The sequence below is a fragment of the Labeo rohita genome, chromosome 7 (genome assembly GCF_022985175.1).
Source record: "Labeo rohita strain BAU-BD-2019 chromosome 7, IGBB_LRoh.1.0, whole genome shotgun sequence".
NCBI classification, from domain to species: Eukaryota; Metazoa; Chordata; class Actinopteri; order Cypriniformes; family Cyprinidae; genus Labeo; species Labeo rohita.
The window spans coordinates 19,884,600-19,910,180 of NC_066875.1; the positions used below are offsets into that span (position 1 = coordinate 19,884,600).

At 37.1% G+C, this 25,581-nt stretch overlaps 1 protein-coding gene across 1 annotated transcript in view; it reads left to right on the plus strand.

Annotated features, from left to right (window-relative positions):
- si:ch211-186j3.6 (neural-cadherin) overlaps nucleotides 1–25,581 on the plus strand; it is a 291,090-nt gene that overhangs the window by 170,132 nt on the left and 95,377 nt on the right. The window contains exons 11-17 of the mRNA XM_051115680.1: nucleotides 1,397–1,569; nucleotides 4,003–4,170; nucleotides 5,695–5,944; nucleotides 7,763–7,890; nucleotides 10,993–11,179; nucleotides 15,975–16,118; nucleotides 22,561–22,844. Of these exons, the coding sequence (XP_050971637.1) occupies nucleotides 1,397–1,569; nucleotides 4,003–4,170; nucleotides 5,695–5,944; nucleotides 7,763–7,890; nucleotides 10,993–11,179; nucleotides 15,975–16,118; nucleotides 22,561–22,844 (1,334 nt within the window). The remainder of the gene's footprint in view (nucleotides 1–1,396; nucleotides 1,570–4,002; nucleotides 4,171–5,694; nucleotides 5,945–7,762; nucleotides 7,891–10,992; nucleotides 11,180–15,974; nucleotides 16,119–22,560; nucleotides 22,845–25,581) is intronic.

Sequence of the window (25,581 nt, forward strand, 5' to 3'; positions counted from 1 at the left end):
CAGAACTCCTTGGGACTGAATTGGCCCACTTTCTAGTATATAAAAGTATACATTTAAGTATACTTTAAGTATAACAGTATTAAACTTTGAGCACACAACTAGTTTACATCTGTGTTTAGTTTGTACTGCAGCTATACTAAAAGTGAACTTATAGGTATACTGATAGTTTACTAATTAAATGCTTGTAGCATTTTTAGTACACTTTGAAGTATACTCCCAGTAAACTACTAGTTTAGTAGTTTTATACTGCAAGTATAGTTATAAGTTTTCTTTAAGTGTTATAAGTTATAGTTAAGTTATACTTAAGTGTTTATAGTTATAAGTTTTCTTTAACTTTATATCATACTTTAAGTACACTACTATGTCCCTATTTAGAAATAAATTTGTATATGTTTTGTTATATGAATATCTGAATATACAAAACATCAAAAGAACAGGGTATCTGCTTGTAAACAAAGACATTTTGTTCTAGCTTCTTGCATTTAAAAAAAAAAAAAAAAAAAAAAACACTTGAATGTGGGTAAGTTTCATAAATAAAAAATAATGATAATAAAAAATAAATAAACAACAATTTGAACAAAAATCTGGAAAAAAAAAAAAGACTATGAATTGGATTTAGAATTATATAATCAAGACGTAGATGATCGATCAACAACACCCCAAAGCTTGACAGTTATTATTACCTCTTAATTTGTTGACATTTTATTCCATAACGTTGCACAGTTTTGATGCTGTTTCATGTCTGATGATTCTGTTAGATTACATGTGGATGCATCTGTTGTTTCAGTTTCTTTTTCACTTGTGTTTTTTCATGGAATTTCTAAGTATAAGTCAAGTATACTGAAATGTCGTTTTAAGTATATTTCTGAGAGGTACATAAAAAGTAGACTAAAAGTGTACTTTCCTATTTTTAGTTTAAAAGAGGTATACTAATAGCACACTTGAATAAACTTCTTTTTCCTAAGGGAATGTCATTTTATTGTATCAGATCAGTTTGGGACTTGGTGTTATTCTGCTTTATGTTAATTTAGTCTATTTGTAACTGTCAAACTTCAAGCAATTAAACTTGAACCAACTTGTAGTAAAACTTGAACTAACTGTAGCCATCACTACAAACTTCTGTCAACTGGTCAAACAGCATGAACTTTCCGATAAAGCTGGTTGATGGAGAAAGTCATTTTCCTCACACATGCCTAGCACTACATCACAGAACTATATATCAAACTGATTTTGAAATTAATTTATTTTGGTTAAGATGTTTCAAAGTATCCTGCATACCCAATTTCAAAGATAGGATCAGAGGATATGACAGTTATCAAAGCTTTTCGTCTAATTATGCACCAGCAGAACAGTGTTTCCAGTGCATGTTAAATAATCAGAGTCTTCCGTCTAACAGACTTCTTACGTGAGGACACCATGATCGGGACCAGTTTTCTACGAGTGGCTGCACATGATGATGATTACAGCACTAACGCGGCCATCACGTACTCCATGTCCGAGGAGCAGCCCGAGTATCTGCGAGTGAATCCGCTCACTGGCTGGATCTACGTAAACCAGCCAATCTCACAGGTCAGTCCTGGTTCAAACAACCAGCTTGGCTCATTTTTAACTGTGTAAAGTCCTGATAAATGAAATACTGAGTTTACCTGTATGTGTGGGTGCTCCATGCAGTCAAGAAGTCGCATTTTGAAAACTTTCTCAGGAGTTTCCAAAAGAATGATTCATCATTAAAACCTCATAGAGGGCAGGAGTTCGAGTTGTGTGGAAACAGACCCAAAATTGTGCTTGCGCCATGAATATTGTATAGTTCTTGTGTGAAGTTTTAAGATGCCACGATGTGAATGATTTAGCAGGTCCACAACTGTTTCTCACAGCGCTCGGCTCAGGAGATTGATTGGGTGGTAACAAAGTCTTTTACGGATTCTGCTTGTTTTTGTAAAGTTGATGACAGAAATAACCTCACAAAAGACTTGTTTAAGCATTAATAGTGATTATTGATGGGGAGTTTGTGTGCGTGAGTAGGTGTTTAGGTTTGAAAGCCACTGATATCGGACCACCTTTGACAAGAGACCTTTGTAAAACTGTTGCTATGACTACCAAGGTCTTGTGTCGGCTGGTGTATATGGTGAGGCTTTGTGTGTCTGTGTTTGTGCGTTTGTATATTTTCTTTGTGTGATTATAGAGGGTGGGCGAAAATTGTTTAGCTGTCATTTCGCATCATTCTGCATCCAGACAGTCTTCTGTACGAAGCAGAATGCCATGAATGCAGACAGCACTGGTGATTTTGCTGATAAGCACAGGCATCTGCAGTGAGATGACAGCAAATACAGTGATGTATCTGTCTGTTGTGTTGATACACTTGACACCATTACATTTAAAGGTCATCCTTGGTGTTGTGGTGCTGGGATTTTCAGTTTTTTTTGCCAAGAATCCCCAAATATGATTATATTAGCTTCTTAAAGGAGTAGTTCACTTCCAGAACAAAAATGTACAGATAATTTACTCACCCCCTTGTCATCCAAGATAAAAGATGTCATAAAGAAATTGTTTTTTTGGGGGGAATTTTTTTTGAGGGAAAAAATTCAGGAATGTTCTGTATATAGTGGACTTCTATGGTGTCTATGAGTTTGAAATTCCAAAATGCAGTTTCAGTGTAGCTTCAAAGAGCTCTAAACTGTCCCAGCCAAGGGAGAAGGGTCTTATCTAGCAAAACAATCAGTTATTTTCTAAAAAAAAAAAAAAAAAAAAAAAAATAGACAATTTATGCACTTTTTAACCTCAATTGCTTATCTTGTCTAGCTCTGCGATGCGCACTCTGTGCGCTCTGGTTCAAGACAGTCAAAAACTCCCATCTCATTTTCTCCTCCAACTTCAAAATCACCCTGCATCGCTGTTTTATGTTTTTTTTTGTAAAGGGTGTTTGACCCTCCTTGCACGTTCACTTTGTAAACGCTGGGTTGGCACTTCTGCAGCGATGTGGGACGATTTTGAAATTGAAAGAGACAATAAGATGGGAGTTTTTTGACATGCCCTAACTGTCATGAACCGGAATACACAGAGTTCACACAGAGCTAGACAAGACGAGCATTTCAGGTTAAAAAGTATTTAAATTGTCATTTTTTCAAGAAAATAACTGATCGTTTTGCTAGATAAGACACTTCTTCCTTGGCAGGGATCATTTAGAGCCTTTTGAAGCTGCATTTAAACTGCATTTTGGAAGTCCGCTATATGGAGAAAAATCCTGGAATTTTTGCCTCTAAAACTATTTCTGATCGATCCTTGAGTTTTAATGTTTTAGCAAAACCTGCCTTAAATTGTCCCTCATTCAGAGAGTAAAATGATTTGTGCAGTCACAAGCGAATTTAGGTGTTTTTGTTGTCAAAAAACAATGCCAAGATAAAATTAAGACTCTTATGTTCACTTTTACATCCAACTACAAAACACCTGAATTGCTTCCTAGACATTATTGCTACACCCGCCCGAGCACGGAGAAAACGGTGGACAGCGTACAACTAGTTGAGGGTGGAAATATGCAAATGCTGGACAGTCTGTCAGCGGTTGTGGGCGGGGCCTAGGCAGTGTGATGTCATATTGCTTAGAAAATGAAAGCAGCTTGATTATTGAGACTGTTTACATTTTTTTAGGGATTTAAAAAAAAGTGAACAGATTTCTATCATTGTAGGGCCGTTGTGTCCACACACATATATGCACCAAAAAACACCAAAAAGTGAGCTTTGCATCTAGTGTAATTTATGAAATTGTGTGTGCATTTTGTATGCAGATTTAGTAGTATTCTGTTAAAAATTTGAATAAAATACTGTAATTAATCTCATTATTATTTGCATCCCTAAAATATTTTGTAAAAGCTGTTTTCTTTCTTTGGTTAATATTCCAATATTTCTCCCTGGGCTTCAGTTTGAAAACCTTTGTGTTAGTACATTTTCAAAATTTCAGTCTCAAATTGTATTTGATGTCTCAATAATTGTGTTTGATTGTTTCCAGAGGACCTACATCAGCAGGCAGATCATTGCTACAGATGGAGGGAATCGGAGCAGTTCAGTCGAGCTGGCAGTTACCATCACGAACGTGAAGAACCAGCCTCCACAGTGGGAGAAGGACAAATATGAGGTCATCATACCTGAAAACACTGTCAGAGACACTCCAGTTGTGGTATGCACTTACAGTAACATAACAGTGAACACTTATAAACTACAAGATCTCTATAAATATGTCAATTATGTAGACTTACGCCTGCTTTTTACTGCACATAATAACACAATCAGAGTCATACAGTGTTTCAAACAAAGACTGTCAGTGATTCTGCAGATGTTCATTACATAAAGATGCCGATTTCACTAATGCTAAATATACTGTGAATGAAGGATCTAATCCAAGAGGCAAAACAAACATACAGGTTCTGCTAAGTGATTTATTACTTTGGCCTTTGAAGCACACCTGTGAGGCACTCCATCAATGACTGTGTCTTTCATGTGTGCATTGAAGGAATGCTATGATGGATGTGGATAAGTTTTAATCCCACAATAAGGTTCTGGGTATTCCTTGAGGGGCTTGAGTTCCCAGACCCTGTCGACTTTACTGTCATGTACTGGCGGTTACAACTGACAGTCTGTGCTTTCTGCTCGACCACACAGTCTCTTCACACAGCCTGTCACAAAACACATCCACAAATACACACGGGCACACACACATACACAGTCCATTTAAACTAATGGTAAGATGCTGTTAGATTCTCTAAGCTCCAGTCCCCACGTCAAGCGGCGTTTCTGTAGCCCTGCCATGAATCATCTGATCCTTTGCTTCAAATTTTAAGGACGTTGTTTCATTACATTCACTATTTAGGAAGTCAGCCAATCGCTGAGTCACTGGATAATTTATGGACATCTCCTTTTTTCGTTTTCATTTGGTTACAAATGCACTGAAAGCTGAATTTCCTGGAATACATTTATTGCCATTAAGACCATTATTAATGCAGATGAGTATTTCATGAGGAGCAGCATAAATAAACAGTGCGAGGAGGAACAAAGGGCAAAAAAAAAGAGAGAGAAAACAAATAAAAGACAAAAATAGAGTACTGCACAGACATAGCGCTTGCTCTTCCCCTTCTAATTGATCTTGTGTTAAATGGTGTTTGTGTTCTTGTTGGTATAGGAAGTAATTGAGCTTATTTAATTGATCTGTTGTGGTGATCTCCTTACAGTTGCCCCATTAACAGAGATTCACAGCTGTTATATTTAAAGACAGAGACTAAATTCTCCTAGGACAGAAAGAGAAGCCTTTTATGTTGAATGTGATCGACCTGCAGTGTTCAGAAGTGTCTTGCTTATAACACTGCTTATCGTTTTTTAACAATATGCTGTATAGTACTTTAAATATATGAATATTATAAATGGGAAAAAAAGTTTGGGATTAGTAAGATTTTGAGAAAAAAAAAGTCTCATGCTCATCAAGGCTGCCTTTATTTGATCAAAAATACAGTAATATTGCACTACAGTGAAGAAGTTAATAGTATTATATTTTCAATATGCCAATTTGGTCAAGAAACATTTTCATTAAAAAAACTGACTAATTTTGATCAATTTAATGGATACTTGCTATATAAAGTAAAAATTGTACTGACTCCAAACGTTTGAATGGTAGTGTATATATGAATATTAAACAATTTCTTCCTGGCAGACTATCAAGGCCACTTCTCCACTGGGCGACCCGAGGGTGACTTATAACTTGGAGGATGGATTGGTGCCAGAAAGCAACATGCCTGTTCGATTCTACCTAACTCCGAATCGTGAAGATGGCTCTGCCTCTATACTTGTCGCAGAGCCCCTGGACTATGAGACCACCCGCAACTTCATGCTTAGGGTTCGAGCTCAAAACGTGGCTCCTGTTCCCCTGGCTGCCTTCACTACTGTTCACATAAACATCACAGGTAAAGGACATCTATATGGCCCGGCACAGCAGAAATGGATTTAGAGGTCTCTTATGCAGCCTAGTAATCCAACTGTAGCTCAGCCAGAATGGCAAAAGATTTACCTAAGTTGAATTGAAAAGAAGTGGAGATCTTACATAAACCATTGAATAGAGAGCTACTTCCATGTTCTAACCTTCCATGAACCCAGATTTAAAAGTGCCTGGTGTGCACCAGCAATACAGTGAAGGACAACTCTGTGCATGTAGTTAGAAACTAAGACATGAGGCAGGCCTGAAACATCTTATCAATGGTTTTCGATGTAACTGTCAAAATATAATACAGAATTTGGATTATAATGGGATGCAAAGTGTAGTGTTAACATGAAATGCAAAGATTATGTTTAAAATACATTTGACGCAAATTGACATTGTCACCAAATAGTAGAGCTTAGGATGCATGTAAACAGTACCTTTAGACAATTTGAAGTTGGATTGAATTGATGTGGTGCTTGTTTACAAACCATTTACATTTATAGTCTTAACAGGCACTTTCTTATTTCTCATCGAAGCAATTTACAAGGAAGCGTCTTTATATCTACACTTTAATCACATTTAAAATGACAGCTTTTAATCTGTTTCTTGTTTGACTTCCAGTTCCTTGTCCTTAGACTTGTTAATTTCTTTTTATAATCCATTCACGCTCTTAAACTCTGATTATTGCAGAATGCATCCTATAGCCACAACTCTTTAATAGCCTTTATTTTATCCCACTCTGTCTGTTCGCCTCTACTTAAGTATTCCTCAGTGTTCATCTCTTCCACTGCAGGAAGTCTCTGTACTTCCCCTGTAATTTACAGAGTTTGCCCTGCAGTGTTAATCTGACTCTCTCTTCATGGATGAATCCCTTGCTTTCCCCTCAGTCATGACTGCTCCATAATACTGATCCAGCTACAGTTACAGTACTTAAAAGATGTATGTTAAGACATCTGGAGTTGTAGGAGGACACTGGCACCAGATCAGTTTTGTGGTTAACATTCATTCTTCATTGGAAAGACGCGAACGTTAGCCACAGACAAATAATTAATCTATTCGGTTGCTTTTGACTTATTTACACCAGTGCTTCTTTCTCCATTTAAGTGTACAGGCAGCGTTCAAAAGAGAGGGAGCGAAAGAGAGAGAGAGAGAGAGAGGCAGAGCGAAATGAGGCTGTGCTGGAGGGAGGAGGTCGTAATGGATTTGGCCTTCCTGTTTAATTCATGGTTTACGGCTTTGGCTGATAGAAAATTAAAACCTCAGAGTACATCAGATGGTGATTAGTGTCTGGAATCATTGAACCCATTAAAGATCTTACCCTAAATTCCAATGTCCTCATGTCCCTTCTAGTACTGAGAGCAGCGCATTTTAGGAGAGTGGGCTTGGTATTAATTTCCTCTTGAACACACAAAATCCACTAATGTAATAAGGCTTAGATAAGACATAATGTCAGAGTTAAGATACGTCAGATTTGTTTCTGATGGAAAGCCAGAGTTTTAACTTCCCTCAAGCTACCAAGGATATTTCTGTATCTTCATATTCAGATGGCTGAAACTCTACATAAAACATGCACTAATGCTGGAAACAATGCTCAAATATTGATTCGCCTGAATAATGTCTTGTTAAAACTGTAAGTTCTGTTCTGTACATCAAGGCCACATTATTTACTTTCTCTGAATGGCAGGGAGCCGTATCTCAGTGTGTGACAGGCCTACAATAAAGCCAGCTTAGAGACTTTCCTTATACAACAATATTATAGTAATTGTTTGTCAAGTTTGACCGTGTGACTATCTGCTGTTGACAGATGTCAATGACAACGTTCCATTCTTCACCTCCTCCATATACGAGGCATCTGTGACTGAAGGGGTGGAAATTGGGACTCTAGTTCTCCAAGTGTCAGCTAATGATCTTGACCTGGGACTGAATGGGAAGGTATGAAATAGCGTTTTTCAAGTGAACTATCTATTCACTCAGTCAACCTCCGTCTGTAAACACGGTACTCATACAGTACACTATGCTAAGCAATATATTTACTGTTGAAGGATCTGTGAACTTCGAAGAGCATTCATGATACAGGCACACTTTAACTGGGAATGAATGGAATTTTCCAATGACCTCCAAAACGCACTTATTTACTCTGATAAAACACTGGCATTATTTGTGTCATATTTCAGTGAAAGAGCAAACATGTCTGTGGCTCTTAGATTTCATTATTTTCTAAATAGAGTGCCTTGTGAAAGTATTCATACCCCTTATTTTTTTCACATTCTATATGTTGCTGCCTTATGTTAAACTGCTTTAAATTACTGTTTTTTCCACATCAATCTACACTCCAAAAACAGAATTGTCACAACTTTGTAAATGTATTAAAATAACAAAAAAAGAATGAGTACATTGCATAAGTATTCATACCCTTAACTCAGTGCTTACCTGAAGCACCTTTACAGCCTCAAGTATTTTGGGGTATGATGCAACAAGCTTTGCATATCAGCATTTGGCAATTATCTGCCATTTTTCTCCTCACCTCTTCACCTCTCAAGCTCAGTCAGGTTGGATGGGGGCAGACACACATTTTCAGGTTTCTCCAGCAATATTTGATTCAGCCCAGCTGTGGCTGGACCACTCAAGGACACTCACAGAGTTGTCTATAAGCCACTCTTGCTGTGTGCTTGGAGTCATTGTCCTGTTGGAAGGTGAACCTTCTGCCCAGTCTGAGGTTCTGAATGCTCTGGACAGGGTTTTTATTAAGGCTATTTCAATATTTTGGTGTACTGAACTTCCTTGAGTCCTTCAGTGCCTGCCACTAAAAACAGGCCCACAGCATGAGGCTGCTACCACCACACTTTACCATTAGGATGCTACTGTGCAGGTGATGTGACCAGTGTCTGTTTTTCTCTATACATGATGCTTGGAACGGAAGTTCATCAAACCAGAGCATCTTGTTTCTAACCAAAGCCCTTTCCCCCTCAATTTGGCCAAACCTAGGAAGAGTCCTGGTTGTTTAAAATCTAGCAAAGTCTGCATGCGTCTGTAAACCTTCAATGCAGCCCTTGCAGCACAAGGCTTAGGGCTTGATTTTTGCTCTGATATGCATTTTCAGCTGTTAGACTTTTTATTAAGACATGTGTGCCCTTCCAAATCATACCCATTCAGTTGAATTTGCCACAGGTTGACTTCACTCAAAGTGTAGTAACATCTACAAGCAATATGAAATATGAATGCTCCTGAGCTAAATTTCTGTGGTCCCAGATAAAGGTATGAATACATATGCAATGGAATCATTTAAGTTTTTTTATTTGTAATAAATTTGCAAAGATGTTAAAAACCTGTTTTTTGCTTTGACTTTATGGTGTATAGAGTGTGGATTGATGTGCAAAAAAGTGATTTTAAGCAGTTTAACATAAGGCTGCAACATAACAAAATATATACAATGAAGGGGTATTAATACTTTTGCAAGGCACTGTATATAAAATTATGTACTACACACATTCAGAGAAATATCACTTATATTGTTAATAGACTTATTTGAAGAACACTATGCAGTCATTCAGTGATTCAAGTTTCACTGTTCAAATTGCTTTTGAAGAAGTCTGTTATGCTTTACAAGACTGTATTTATTTGATAAAAAAATGGTAACACTTTCGAGTAGGGAACACTTATTCACTATTAACTACGACTTTTCTTACAATAAATTCCTAATTTGTTGCTTATTAATAGTTAGTAAGGTAGTTGTTAAGTTCAGGTATTGGTAAGATAAGGGATGTAGAATAAGGTCATGAAGAATAAGGCATTAATATATGCTTAATTATTAATAATGAATGGCTAATATTCTAGTAACATGCATGCTAATAAGCAACTAGAAACTGTAAAATAAAGTGTTACCAAAAAAATAGTAAAAAAAAAAAAAAAAATAGTTATGAAATATTTTTTTCAAAAAATATAATAAAAAATATTAAATATATTATTGTTATTGTGGAAGCTGTGATACAATTTTAGGATTCTTTGATGAATAGAAAGTTAAAAAGAACAGAATTTATTTGAAATGTAGATTTTTTTTGCAACATTATAAAGGTCTTTACTGTCGCTTGATCAATGCTGTGTCCTTGCTACGCAAAAGTAATAAAAACAAAAAAAGAATTTCAGACTCCAAACTTTTGAGTATGTTTCTGTCTTTCTATTGGCTGATGGTGAACATGTGACTTTTCTGAACTCCTTAGTGTTGAGCCATGCTGTGGACCCTGGTTCCAAAGGGTGTGATTAAATGTTCCAGTCTCTATGCAATTTTCAATAGAGGGGCCTTTCAACGGTCCTCTGAATTACAAATTTCGTGCAATGGTACAATAATGAGTATCATTTGTGGGTGTGAATGCTAATATCATTCTTTTCTCTTACAATAGCCCCTCACACACAGCCCCTTTTGTGCCAGATGGGGTTTGCTGCGTGTTTTATTAACCTGACCCCTGCAATCATTTTATTATGCCGTTTACATTTAATTCAACCTCTTACTTGTGTTCTCAGCTCTAATGCGGCCGGCAGGGCATCATTTAATACTCACACCATGCTGGTTTAGTGCGGCCGTTCAGAGCAGCTTGTCTGATAATTGTTGTTTGGGGCTTGTTGAAACAGCAGTTGGCACCTCTTCATCAATTCAACAGTTTTGGCTATCTAGATTAGCTTCATTATTCTTAACTTGAATGGCCTTGATTTCTGCTTTACCTGCTGGGAAATTGCCAATGTGCGTTGCAGGCATTACTGGTAGAACACACAACAGGAGGTCTCAGCTTCAGGTCAGAGCGCCGGGTGAATAAATTATGAGAAGAAGGCTGAATTGTTTAATTACATGTGATTAGATGAGGCGGAGTAGTCTTAAACACACACACACACACACACACACACACACAGGCAGTAACATTCACACAGGAAGACCAGTATTAATTTTTAATGTGATTTTCACACAACCCTGTGACAGGTTTGGCATTGTTTCTCCTCTGTATGTCATTTCTTCTTGTCAATTTCTTCTTTATTGTGTCTCAGATCTCATACTCTCTACTGAATGACCGTAGTGGAGACTATCAGTACTTCCGCATTGATCCAGAGCTGGGCACCATCTACACAGAGGCTGTGTTTGATCGAGAGACCAAGGGATCCTATCTTTTGGAAGTGAAGTCAGTTGATGGCTGGGAATCAGCCAGACCAGGGAAGCATGGACAGCCCAACTCAGGTACAGTGAGCTTAATGTGGCACCTTATATGAAAGGCAGAGTTGCAATAAATGGGTCAGTCCCAGTTTATATTAGGTGGCATTAACTACTATGTAATTACATCAGAAAATAAGTACAATGTACTTAATGTGTTCATATTGTATTGCAAAACACTTTTGCTGCTATTGAGGTGGGATATGGGTAAGGTTAGAAAGCGGTTTGGTGATATGGGTAGGTTTAAGGGTGGGTTAGGATGTAAGGGATGGGTCAACAATGTAACGATAAATGTAATTACAGAAATTAAATACAGATGTAATTACATACAGATATTTTTTTTATACAATATAAGTAAAATGTAAAAACATATATGTACACAATAAGTGCATTGTATCAAATGATTAATTTAAATGCAAGAACATTGTACTTAAGGCCACCTAATATAAAGTGAGACCAACAGGTCAAGCTGATGTGAAAATATGAAAAAAAGAAAAATAAATAAAAATGTTTGTGGTCATTATACATTATACAGCAGTTACTTCCTGTCCTCAAATCTGAATCAATTTGAAATCAATGGAACTTTTCTGTGTGTTAGTGGTGATGATTTTGTTTGTTATTATTTGTGTTTGTTACGTTGTTTTGTACTTGTAAAAAGTATATGGCCACAATTAAGTCATTAAATTGCTGAATAAATCCTCATTTTTGAAGGAATCATTTGGGTCAATAAATCAGTGACCCAATAAATCAGTGAAAATACATCCACTTGCTTGGTTCTCGAATAACTCAGCCACTTAAACAAATCGATTCAATGAATGACTGACTCATTTCTTATTTGTGCATCCTCATTTCCTTCCCTTGCTTACTTTCCTTCATATGGTGCGAGGGAAGGATACACCTGTGGATCCTCACTTATGACTCCACAGGAAGCTTCCTCACTACTCGTTCCTCACCTCCTTGTGGTGCAGTTAGAGAACATGAGAAGCCATTTAATGGCTAAGTTCGATCGGTTTCCGGATCACGGGCAGAGGGACGGAGGAGTGGAGAAATGGGGAAGCATAAATTTGAGTATTGAGAAGCAGCCTATGGCTCACTCTTCAAGACACTGACCTGCCAGTACTGCATCAGGCATCCATCATTTATATTTCTTTATTCAAAAATGACAAAGATTGGTCTGTCAGCAGTTAATAATGTCATAAGATTAAAGCTTATTCAAAAACAACAATCTAATGATTTTATTTACTGGCATTATGTAAATGCTGCATAAATTTATGCCACCTCTAAGCTGCCTGATTGACTGTATGTATACGCTCATTCAAAAACGAAGTATACTTTGAGCTTAAGACTGATGGCAGAAAATCTAGGAAACTTGACCGCTTTGAATGACCAAGGACAACCCAAGAGGTCATATGACTGACAGCTGCAACAACCAATCACGTTTTGTTCTGTGCCACGTCATGTTTAGGGGCATGGAAATCTCACCACAAAAACAGATCAGTGTGTAAAACTCTTGGACATATTTTAAATAGTCTATGCTGTGAACTTTACGTACAATTGAGGTCAAAATTTGACATACATTTTTTCACACTGAGGACAACTGAGGGACTCATATGCAGCTATTACAGAAGGTTCAAATGCTCACTGATGCTTCAAAAGGAAACACAATGTATTAAAAGCTGGGGGTGAAAACTTTCTGAATTTGAAGATCAGGGTAAATGTAACTTATTTTGTCCTGGGAAACATGTAAGTGTCTATTGTAGTTTCTGAAGGGCAGTACTAAATTAAAAAAAAAAAAAATATGATATTTAGGCAACATAAGAAAAATGTAAACATCATCATTCGGTTCAAAAGGTTACACCCCCGGCTCTTAATGCATCGTTTTTCCTTCTGTGAGTGTTTGAACCTTCTGTAATAGTTGCATATGAGTCCCTCAGTTGTCCTCAGTGTGAAAAGACGTATGGAAACATTTGGCCTCAACTGTATGTAAAGTTAGACTCTTTAAAATACGTCTTAAAGTTTTACACACCAATCTGTTATTGTGGTGACATTTCTATTTTCATGAAATCTTGTATACAAGATTCAACCAATCTGACGACGACTTTGAAACACCCATGAAGCATTTCCAATTTTGTCCGTGGGTGTGACGTCTGAGGCTGAGACTACATCTGCAGTCTAAAGATGGACTTTGTTGATACTGATTTCATTTGATTGGTTACAGCATTATAGACTTTAAACTAAATCTGATAAAAATGTAAGAATTTGACATAAAAGACAATGTATACTTATAATAAGCTGCTTGAAATCAGTTTAATCAATGATCTTCTCTTAATGGAAAGTATTTTTTACTGCTGACGATTGTGTCTGGAAAGAAGGTTTATCAATATCAACTTTATTAAATGGTTGTATAAAAGCAATATCATACTTGTAGTCAGTTTTAGACTGCTAAATACCATTTCTGTCACACACAGCTGAATTACAACTTCCACTTTATAACTAAACTGCCTCCCTTAAATATTCAGGACTCATGCAGACCAAATTTGATGCTTGTGTTTGTCACTGTCACTATGGTCACTGATGCCACCAACAAAACAAGAGGTTATACAAGATTCATACAAGTTAGTAATTACAGCTGTCAGTCACAAACACTGACTGTTTGAACATAGCCAGTGGGGTTGTAAGACTTCACAATACAGAGCTAAAGAGGATCTAAAGTTCAGGGGAATATTTCCATTAGCTGCATAAAATATTACATTGCATAATCCTTGTTTAATATAGACGGCGTAACAGCTTGATTGGATTTGTTAGACCACAGGGCTAGCCAGAGTCTCACACAAATGTATTTTTCAATCATTGTGTGGAATATTAACACTGTGTCTTTTGCCTTTGCTTTTTTTTGCCAAAATAACACTTGAAGAACACAAAAGTTGCTGGTTTAAATGTTGATGAAGGAGCCAGAGGAGAGGGGGAGATATCAGGGAGCAGCAGGGACAGTCTGCGAGAGAAATGAGTCTGCTCCAGTACTCTCAGTCCTCCTCTGCTGTCTGTCTGCTCACAGTTTGCCTTGCACTCCAAATAGAAGAGAAGACGTGCACTCCAACACATTTGCAACTGTAGTGAAATACACAAATTTAGATGATCAAATTGACAACACAGCAGTGTCAAATATGGTTGAGCACACAGGAGACAGAGTGTTGATTAGGAGAGTCACATGTACACACACATAATTACTCAAACATGTGAAAGCTAATTGTACTAAGACGCTGTCAAAAATGTCAATATGACGAGGAAACAAAACAACACAAGTGCTCTTTGAGCAGAAAATCACACAACAGAGTTGTGCCTCTGTGTTTGTGAGGGGAAAACATGACCACGTCTTCATGGCAGAGCTCTGAACAACATGCCAACCTGTCAAAGGGTGGCAGCTAAGCATATGCTGTGCTCTTTTTATACAACATAACACGTCAGAAAGAGAGCCGGATCAAGACTCGAATCAGACACTTTATCAACGAGTCTATCCGCCTCTCACAGCCCTGACTGAGCTGAAGGCTCTGAAAAGGTCACTGCATGTTCGATTGTTGGTTTAGAGTAGCATAGGATTATTTACTTTAAAGGCACAATATGTAAGACTTTTTTGATTAAAATATCCAAAAACCACTAGAGCAGTGTTATATATTTTGTTGACTTCTGTACTTACATTATCCCAAATGTTTCCAAAATAGTTTAAATCCAGAGAAACAAGTAATTTTAACTTTGTCATTGTGTCGCCTGCCAATGACGTCATACACTCTCGATTTCCGAGGAACATGGAAACACCAGAGACGCTTTAATATGTTATGCGTTTTACTAGACTAATTTGTTTACCCTGCTGCCTTAAAATTTTAAGTTCAGTCAACTCAAATAAGTTTAGTCAACTTGAAATGTTAAGTTGTACTAAGTCACAGCTTAGATTTTTGAGTTGACTAAACTAAAAATGTTATTTGTTAAACTTTGCCTTTGTGTTTTCATTTGTTTTGAATATGCGCCCTCTGGTGGCAAAATTACATAGTGTGCCTTTAAAAGGACAGTTCACCTAAAAATTAAAATGGTCCTGTGATTCTAAACCTGTATGACTTTCTTTGGTGGAACATAATAGATATTTTGATGTCTTTTTTGATATTTTTCTGCTTCTTCTGATCCCATTCTTCTCCTTTTTCCAATCGCGTACCAGATCAGAATTTTCAAAAATTACAAATAGTGGCCAAAAGGTATTTGTTATCATGCATATGCATACTATTTATATTGTACTACAATACACTGAGGTGTAAAAAGTATCTGCCACTATCTGCACAAAGTATAAATAGCATCTAACACTGTTTGCGCTTGGTGCAAATAGCCTCTGTCTTTCATTTGTGGATGAACTTTTCCTTTAATAATTGCTCTTATCTTCAGCAGCAGATTGTAATTGATGTGCCTACTGATAATTAGATCACGTAGAGCTCATTTAAATGGAGCAAGCATTACACATTTCACTTGCTTGCACTCAGTAAACACACAACCCCCAGGGTCTTCACATCACCTGATGACTTCAGACACGACGTAGAGCCACACACATGAGAGAAAGATAGAGAGATGAAGATGGACAGAAAATGAATGAGACAAACAGAACACACAGGAATTTGATGGAATTGGAAATGTCAGATATTTACAAAGATGGGAGGGAGGAGAGAGAAGTGGGAAGTGACAGAGGCAAACACTTGAATGTAAGAAAGACAAGAACAGTGAAGGGAAAGATAAGAGTGTCTGAACAAAGATTGCTAATCTTGTGTGTTTCTACTCTTGTCAGATACGGCGTATGTGCGTATTTTCATCAGCGACGTGAATGATAACAAGCCGGTGTTTGCACAGTCGGTTTATGAAGTCGACGTGGATGAGGATGCTGACGTAGGCTCCACCATCCTCACAGTCAGCGCTAATGATGAAGATGAAGGTAGGTGAAGATGAGCAGGGGCATTGGGTGATGGGTAGAACAATATGCTCATTTGTGAGACGGAAGTGGGAAATATGGAGTGTTGACATGGAGTGAAAATGAGGGTTGTAGATTCGAGAACCTGACATCACAGCTCAGGTGTGATCTTCAACACCTGATATATTTTCTATAAATTGTAAGTGAAATGTGGAATAATTAATTTATGAGACCTTTCTGGGAAAAAAAATCAACAGTGTAATTAATTATAAGGGGAAAGTTGTAATAAAAAAGGGAAAAAAGTCTTTGCATATTGACAGTGTTTCTGCAGTTGGACTACATTAGTGCATAAACCTCTCATTGGGCTTGGCACAAGGCAATATTAATGAAACACAGTTAGAACATGATCCCATGAGTTTGAGTTTGTCTCCAGGCTATTGCTCTCATATTCCTCTGCTTCATGCATTAACATCTGTCCCACTCATGAATGAGAGACAGAGACAGTAGGTTCGTCATCAATATGCCCTGAGAACATAACAAATGCTGCTCCCAAGATAATCGGCCTCATGCATTGCCATGCAAAAAGCCTTGGATAATATTTTTGTTTTATCACACACTCCAGAAACACGCACGAAGAGGATAGGCTACATAACTCATCAGCCAACCTGTCGGGGTATACAGATGCACTATTGAAGCGCGTAATTCCCTGTGGTCCCGTTGAATCCATGTCGTGCTTCTCAGTGTGGATTTGATGCAGGAGAGAGGAAGGGAATTCTTGTATCAGTCATTCATCATAATACAGCCTGGAGCGGCTGGACATTCCCCGAGCCTGAAGCTTTACCCTGATGAATAGATTCCAGCCTTCGCTGCAGCTCTGACTTAACCCTCGCAGCCACTGGAGCAGAGCCATTATAGTACATCTGTGCTTTCATAAGGAAGCCGTTCTTGATTCTGTGCATTAGTTGAAAACGCAAATAAGCCAAATATTCCCTAATGCAATTTTGCGGAGGTACCCAAGGCAACACGAGATGGTGGAGATGAAATGGCGATAAGGCTCCTAATGTGTCGTTCCCTATTCATTAACCTCATACCAGCAGGGATATCCAAACACACTGCGAGCAGATCTGAAGGATTGTTAAGCGGAAGTGTTTTTGCACTGTTTTCTTAACTGGGTTATTTGTTTATATGAAGTCTCTTTGCATTTATTAGCCACCTCAGAGAGACGAGTTTGAGTCCTAAATACAAAATAACAGCAAAGGAGTAATAAAGAATTTAATAAAATAGCGTGGTCACAACACATGCATTGCATCTCTCACTGGTTAATTAACGGAGCTCAACAGGGGATCCAAACATTTATTATAACTTTTTTTAAGCTGCTTTGGGCTTTGTGCTCCATTTAGTTCCATCCATTCGCATGTGAATGAAATGTGTCCCAAAATTCAGGTTTGATGAACTCTGACCTGCAAATTCCGTTAGCACGAAGACATTGTAGCAAATGAGAGCCCTAAATGTCACAGACTGGCTGTGTGGTTTTGGTCTACTGTATGCTACAGCTCTCATTGGCTACTTTCACAACACAGGCAATTGTGACCTAAATCCATTTTTCTTCGTGTGATTGTTCTTATGTCCTATTAAATGTGCCGGCCAAATTTATCTAACATGTTTTTTTTTTTTTTTTTTCCTTCTGAGGCTAGCATATTTTCATATTTTTAAATGGACCCAGGGTATCAAGACTTGTACGGCTTAATATAACGTAAATGATGTTGTGGAAAACCTATGAAAGATTCGCATTATTTTGGACTGGGAGGGTGCCATTATTTTCAATGTAAAATTGTTGCACTCAGTAAGCTACTGGTGCTACCTGTTGCTATTTTTGTCACAACACAATTCGGAAAATATTAAAGCGATGCCACATTGTGCGGCTTTTGGTTGTAATAATTAGTTGATGGCTAATGAGAGAAGGGATGCAAGTCTTCACTGCTTTCCTAGCAACAAGTAGAGAAGAAATTAATGGGCAGATGCCTGTGGCGAATAAAACTTCCTAAAGACCCACATCTTTGTTCTCTCCACTTTAGTACTGATGCCACAGCTATTGAAAGAGCTTGCAAATGGCAGAGACAAGAAACGCTAGATGCCATCCTGACAGGATGTAAACATGCTGATGCTTATCATGATGCTGCATCCACTGAAGAAGTTTCTCAGCTTTTTTACTCGATACCCGAGGGTGTTTAAACTCATTGTGGGGAAATTCGATGGTACTGCATTTGGTTTAAAGGAGAAGTTCACTTCCAGAACAAAAATTTACAGATAATTTACTCACCCCCTTGTCATCCAAAATGTTCATGTCTTTCTTTCTTCAGTCGATAAGAAATTATGTTTCTTGAGAAAAACATTTCAGGAATGTTCTCTATATAGTGGACTTCAATGGTGCCCCCAAGTTTAAACTTCCAAAATGCAGTTTAAATGCAGCTTCAGATGGCTCTAAATGATCCCAGCCGAGGAAGAAGGGTCTTATCTATTGAAGCAATCTTTTATTTTCTAAACAAATTGACAATTCATATACTTTTTAACCTCAAATGCTTGTCTTGTCTCGTCTCTGCGGTGCGCATGCGTAGTCTGTGTAATCCGGGTCGATACAGTTAGGGTATGTCAAAAAACTCCCGTCTCTTCTTTAATGTCAAAGTTGCCCTACATCTCTGTTTTACCTTTTTTTGTAAGGGGCGTTTGATCTTCGTTCCAAGTTCACTTTGTAAACACTGGGTCAGTACTTCTGCAGCAACGTATGACAATTTTGGAGTTTGGGAAAAAAACGAGTTGGGAGTTTTTCAGCATACCCTAACTGTATTGACCATATTGAACCGGGAAAAAAAAAAACTGAATTCACACAGATAAGACGAGAATTTGAGGTTAAAAAGTATAGAAATGGTCAATTTGTTTCGAAAAATGACTGATCGTTTTGCTAGGTATACCCTTCTTTCTTGGCTGGGATTATTTAGAGCCCTTTGAAGCTGAATTTAAACTACATTTTGGAAGATCAAACCATTGAAGTCCATTATAAGGAGATAATTCCTGATTTTTTTTTCCTCATGAAACACAATTTCTTATCGAATGAAGAAGTAAATTATCTGTAAATTTTTGTTCTGGAAGTTGGCTTCCCTAATCCTACCCAATACCTAAACTTAAGAACTACCCTACTAATTACTAATAAGCAGCAAATTAGTAGTTTATTTAGGCAAAAGTCACAGTTAATGGTTTGTTAATAGTGAGAGTTGGACCTTAAAAATAAAGTGTGACTAGTTGTGTTGTGGTAAAATAGCATCAGGTATTGCCAGTAGCTTACTAAGTGTAACGATTTTACATGATCAAAATAATGGCGCTCAGCATTCATAACTGATACTCATCTAGCCATCCAATCACAGTGGAGGAGGTGCGGGACAAATACCAAACCAACCAACCAACCAACCTTCGTATCGTACCTGTACTATTACTGAACAACAATTTAGGAGAGGTTAATACTGCTTGTAAAATCTGTAATATTTTGAGTGTTCATGTCTGTACCAGATGAAATTCCCATTATAATTGGGAAACATTTTGATTTGCGATATATCTGCCACATTACATACGTGGATATTCTCTCAAGTGCTCACAGCTAGGAAGTTTGAAAAGAGCACCTGTGCTAATTTCAGCTGTGTAAAAACGCTTTAGTGGAAACATGGCCTTATTAATGTGTAAAAGAAATATATTACTGTATATGTTTTATATATTTATATATAATAATTATTTTTCCCTATGGTACCATTGTTAATGAAACATATTAACTCTATTTAAATATCTTAAGTATATTTAATGATGTTAATTTTTTTCACATGCCACATTTGTTTAATTTACCAAAAGCAGTAACATACAGAGAGAAAAAAAAAAAATTGAAAAAAAACCTTTTGATTGTTTGTACAAAATGCAATGCATCAAAGCTCAGTAAGAATAAAATATCACCCAAAAGTAAGTTTTTTTGTACAAACAATGAGATAATTAAATAAAATAATAATAATAATATATGTAAGATTAAATGTATACTTATATAACAAAAAAATTATTTACTCACCCTCATTTCATTCCAAAACTATCTGACCTTACTTCCTCTGTGGAGCATGTTTTAAAGGAGAACTCCACTTCCAGAACAACAATTCACAAATAATTTACTCACCCCCTTGTCATCCAAGATGTTCATGTCTTTCTGTCTTCAGTTGTGAAGAAATTATGGTTTTTGAGGAAAGCATTTCAGGATTTTTCTTCATATAATGGACTTCAATTGTGACCCCGATTTTGAACTTCCAAAATGTAGTTTAAATGCAGCTTCAAAGGGCTCTAAACGATCCCACCCGAGAAAGATGGGTCTTATCCAGTGAAACGATCAGTCATTTTTTTTCGAAAAATAAAAATGTGTATACTTTTTAAGCACAAAAGCTCATGTAGCACAGGCTCTGCAATGCGCGTTCACGTACTATTGAATAACATCAAAAGGTCACGCCAAATGTAGGCAAACACTGTTTACAAACCAAAAGGTACAACAATGTCGGATGATTCTGAAGTTGTAGGAGAAAATAACATGTCTTTTGACATACTCTACCTTTTCGAGCCGTGGACGCGCATCCCAGACCCTGTGCTACACAAGTTTTTGTGCTTAAAAGTATACACATTTTTATTTTTGGAAAAAAATGGCCAATTGTTTCGCTAGATAAGACCCTTCTTCCTCGGCTGGGATGGTTTAGAGCCCTTTGAAGCTGCATTTAAACTACGTTTTGGAAGTTCAAAATCCGGGACACAAATGAAGTCCACTATATAAAGAAAAATTATATGATATTGAAGAAAAATTATATGATATTGATATTTAGACTCCTACTTCCTTCAAAATATCTTCTTTTGTGTTTTGCAGAAGAAAGTCAAAGTGATTTGAATTGAGTCCACTCTTTTACCTTTCTTTTGCTTAATCAAACTAAACTGTCAATGGTTTAATTCAGAAATAAAGTGAAATCTGAGTTACATGCACAAAAGCACAGAATGGGGGCGGGTTGGTGGCATTGACATAATAAAAAAGGTTTAAGCTACATGAGTCTTGAACACTGTTTTCTTTTGAGCTTGAACTTGGGTGCTTCAGAAGAGACAGCTTAAGCTGAATGGACCTTTGATTGAATGTCTGACAAGAGCTATGCAAAAGTACAAAGAAAAGGTTTAATGCAGGACAAATCAGAAATAAGTGAATGTTTTCATGAACCATTGTTAAAACATGTTTAGAAAAAGAAAATAATTTTTCATTCAGACATACCTTCACCTAATTTGAAGTTTACTGGTCTTATGTTTCCATGGTGGCGAGTTTCCAAGGCTACTCTTGACAATAACCTCTAAAGGCCATTGAAGCAGTTTATTGTTCACCTGCAGCAAAAAGCTTGTTATCGGTTTTTAAAATAGATACATTCTTTCTTGTTAACCATTTTTCCACTTTTTAAAGTTTCTGACTTTTAGCCTTTTGTACAATAGCCTTTATATCAGTGTCAGTGTGGGTCTTTGCTATCCTCTTAAGAATTAAAGGAGAACTCCACTTCCAGAACAACAATTTACAGATAATGTACTCACCCCCTTGTCATTCAAGATGTTCATGTCTTTCTGTCTTCAGTTGTAAAGAAATTATGTTTTTTGAGGAAAGCATTTCAGGATTTTTCTTTATATAGTGGACTTCATTTGTGTCCCGGATTTTGAACTTCCAAAACGTAGTTTAAATGCAGCTTCAAAGGGCTCTAAACCATCCCAGCCGAGGAAGAAGGGTCTTATCTAGCGAAACAATCGGCCATTTTTTTCCAAAAATAAAAATGTGTATACTTTTAAGCACAAAAACTTGTGTAGCACAGGGTCTGGGATGCGCGTCCACGGCTCAAAAATGTAGAGTATGTCAAAAGACATGTTATTTTCTCCTACAACTTCAGAATCATCCGACATCGTTGTACCTTTTGGTTTGTAAACAGTGTTTGCCTACATTTGGCGTGACCTTTTGATGTTATTCAATAGTACGTGAACGCGCATTGCAGAGCCTGTGCTACATGAGCTTTTGTGCTTAAAAAGTATACACATTTTTATTTTTCGAAAAAAAATGACTGATCGTTTCACTGGATAAGACCCATCTTTCTCGGGTGGGATCGTTTAGAGCCCTTTGAAGCTGCATTTAAACTACATTTTGGAAGTTCAAAATCGGGGTCACAATTGAAGTCCATTATATGAAGAAAAATCCTGAAATGCTTTCCTCAAAAACCATAATTTCTTCACAACTGAAGACAGAAAGACATGAACATCTTGGATGACAAGGGGGTGAGTAAATTATTTGTGAATTGTTGTTCTGGAAGTGGAGTTCTCCTTTAATTCAGACAAGAGGAGAAACTTTTCTTTGTTTTCATTATTAACTGCTCTTATTCTTTAGGTGCTAATGCCAAGTTGCGCTACCAAATTACATCAGGCAACGTGGGAGGTGTTTTTGACATGGAGCCCGAGGTAGGAACCATCTTCATCGCCCAGCCGCTGGATTACGAACAGAACAAGCTCTATAAGTTGCACGTCTTGGCGTCTGATGGGAAGTGGGAAGATTACGCTACTGTAATAGTCACCATTGTCAATAAGAACGATGAGGCACCTGTGTTCTCTGTGAACGAGTACTACGGCAGCGTGACAGAGGAGCTGGACGGTTCTCCTGTCTTTGTGTTGCAGGTACTGCCCTTTGTTCCTCTGTATTGTATATATCAGCTCTGCTCAATCTTCAGATCATATGTTTGTCAATTTAAAATAGCAACTCTTTTGTAGCTCCTAATAGGGATGCACTGAATTTACCAGCCGAAAATGGCATTTTAGTTTTTTTGGCAGAAACAAACCAAAAAAAACCTACAGAAAATTTGCCGCCTTGCCCAGTAGTGTTCAACGTGCAGGTTTCACTCTCTCTATAGGGCCCTGTCCCAAAACGCAACTTAATCTCCCGCGGTCTTCTTCTGAGTCCACGTTTTTTGATGTAATGCCGCATTAACTGTCGGGTAGAAATCTGCCGTGGCGCTCACTTCAGTGCGGGCTCAGCAGAAATGTGCATCAAGAGCGCATTGCAGACGCAAAGGGGGAGCTTGCGAGCACCCTTCTGAGAGCTAAATGACAAATGGGACACCCTACATCCGTCCATTAAGTCTCGAGGACTTAATGGACACACTCACATGGTAGCCAATGTAAGTCCGTAAGTAAACACGAAGTGTGTAATTTGGCACAGGGCCCTATCCGTCGTCATTTCGTGGTATGAATGTGTTCCGCTCATGTACCACTCATGCTCACCAGAAAATTCAAAGTCCGCTTAAATAATGCGCCTACAGGAAATTTCTATAAAGTATACTTGTCTATGTTTGCAGTAGTGCTACTGTGTTATAACATGGTGTAGTATAGACAGGGGTGCACATAAGTGGTCCGCATGCACGACCAAAATAAGAAATGCGCTGCGTAAATAAGTTCATGGCTGACAGCTGTCAACGCACAATTACGATTGCACAATTTTAGATCGACAAACTGTAATACTGTATAAGATTTACATAGATCTGAAATCATAATTGTTGGCTATTCGCTGCCGTTTTCAAAACATGATGAAAAAATGTGACATTTCATTCACTGACGCTCTTCATTCAGCAGCACTAAACCCTGCAGAGCATATATCTACTTGCCGGCAACCCGCCAAGATAAAAGCTTGCTGATTTTAGGTTCGAAATTATTTAAATTCATATTAAATTATTTACTCCAGCCTGCTTCACTGCACACTAGAGGTCGAAGACTGCAACGACCACGTGCCGGTCTTCATCCCTAACTTTCTACAGCTTCCCGGCGTACGAGAGGATGTCATTCCAGGAACTAGCGTGGCGAGTGTGGCTGCCAACAATTTGGACTCGGTTTAAATCGTGAGATCACTTGCAGCATTGCTCCGGAGTCGGATCCATACCATCTGTTTACTATAAAATTATTGTATTTTTATTTTCAATATAATAGTATTACCATAATGTATTATTTTGTTTATTATTTTATACCAAAAAATAAAAAATAAATAAAACTAAATAAAGTGCAATGATATTATTATCACTAACATTAATTATTTTTTTAGAGTTATATTTAATTGGTCACACTATGTGCATTGTGAGGACCAAACCAAATCTCCAGGAACTCTTATGAAAACCAGGCTGTAAAACGTATGTGCATCCCTGAGTATAGACCAGTTTGGAGTTGAGGTCACAGCTGCATCACTTGCACATTGTGGTGGCAGAAAAACACTGGTAAAAAGTGGAGTGAAACAGTTCAAATCCATTGAATAAGAGAGAAAATGTATTGTTGTGCCTTTGGATGTCAGAATCTGAATGTTTGTCAATTCTGAGGGAAAAAAATAAAAAATAAAAAAATCCAGAAGTGTTGGATATGTAAACTCATGATACTGAGCTGAGGGGAACAGAGAGAAGGATGAGTTGATTTTTCTTACCGGAATCGTGAGATATAATTTCAGAATTGCAAGAATAGTCAGAATTTTACAATATAAACAACAAATTGGTTTATTGCTGTATTGGGCAATGTCTGTAAGATAACGCTATTCTGTCATGAAGCTATGCTCTGCTCACATGCTCTGATAATAATAGCTTTGTAGGACTATAGATTATTTGGATAATTAGCCAAAAAAAAAAAAAAAAAAAAAAAGAGTTATATCTCATTCTGTTGCATAAAACTGAAAAAAAAAGACATTTAATATCATTTTCTGTCCAATTTTATTGTTTTACTTCCAGTACAAGTGTGATTATTTTATTGGTCTGTGTATATATATATATATATATATATATTTATTTTATTTTATTTTTTTTTTTTAATTCAGTATCATAGCAATTATTGAGTTAAATTAACGTCTTACAAAATTATTTTATATTAGTTAATAAAATTATAAATATTAAAAGGCAGTTTCAGTTTCTGTTTTTGACCCAGAATTTTTTTTCAGTGCATCCCAAGCTCCTATTTCTTAATTAAAATAAATAAATAAATAAAAGTATTACAAGCTCCTCTAAATGTAACACAAACAGGTCATGGATGTGTGATTTACCACACTCTTCTTCCATTAATAGGCCTTTTGAAAATGAATAATATAACAATTAACTGGGAATTGCCCAAACACTCATTTATGTTACCTTGCCAAGCTGTTTTGTGTTTCTTAATTATAGTGCAAACTGTGATTGATTTCTTCTTCTGAATGCATTCAACATTTTGATCGAGTCTCTAGTGGTTCCTGCATAATTATTAAAGTCCAAAAAAAGTTAATCATTAAAAGTCTAAATTTGCAGCGAGTGACATCACTTTATTTGTCCAAAGATGTGAGAGGATAATTTTTAATCCGAATGTTTAATCTTTTTATACAAAAGTTGTTGGCAGTAATCTTACTTCTTAACTTTTT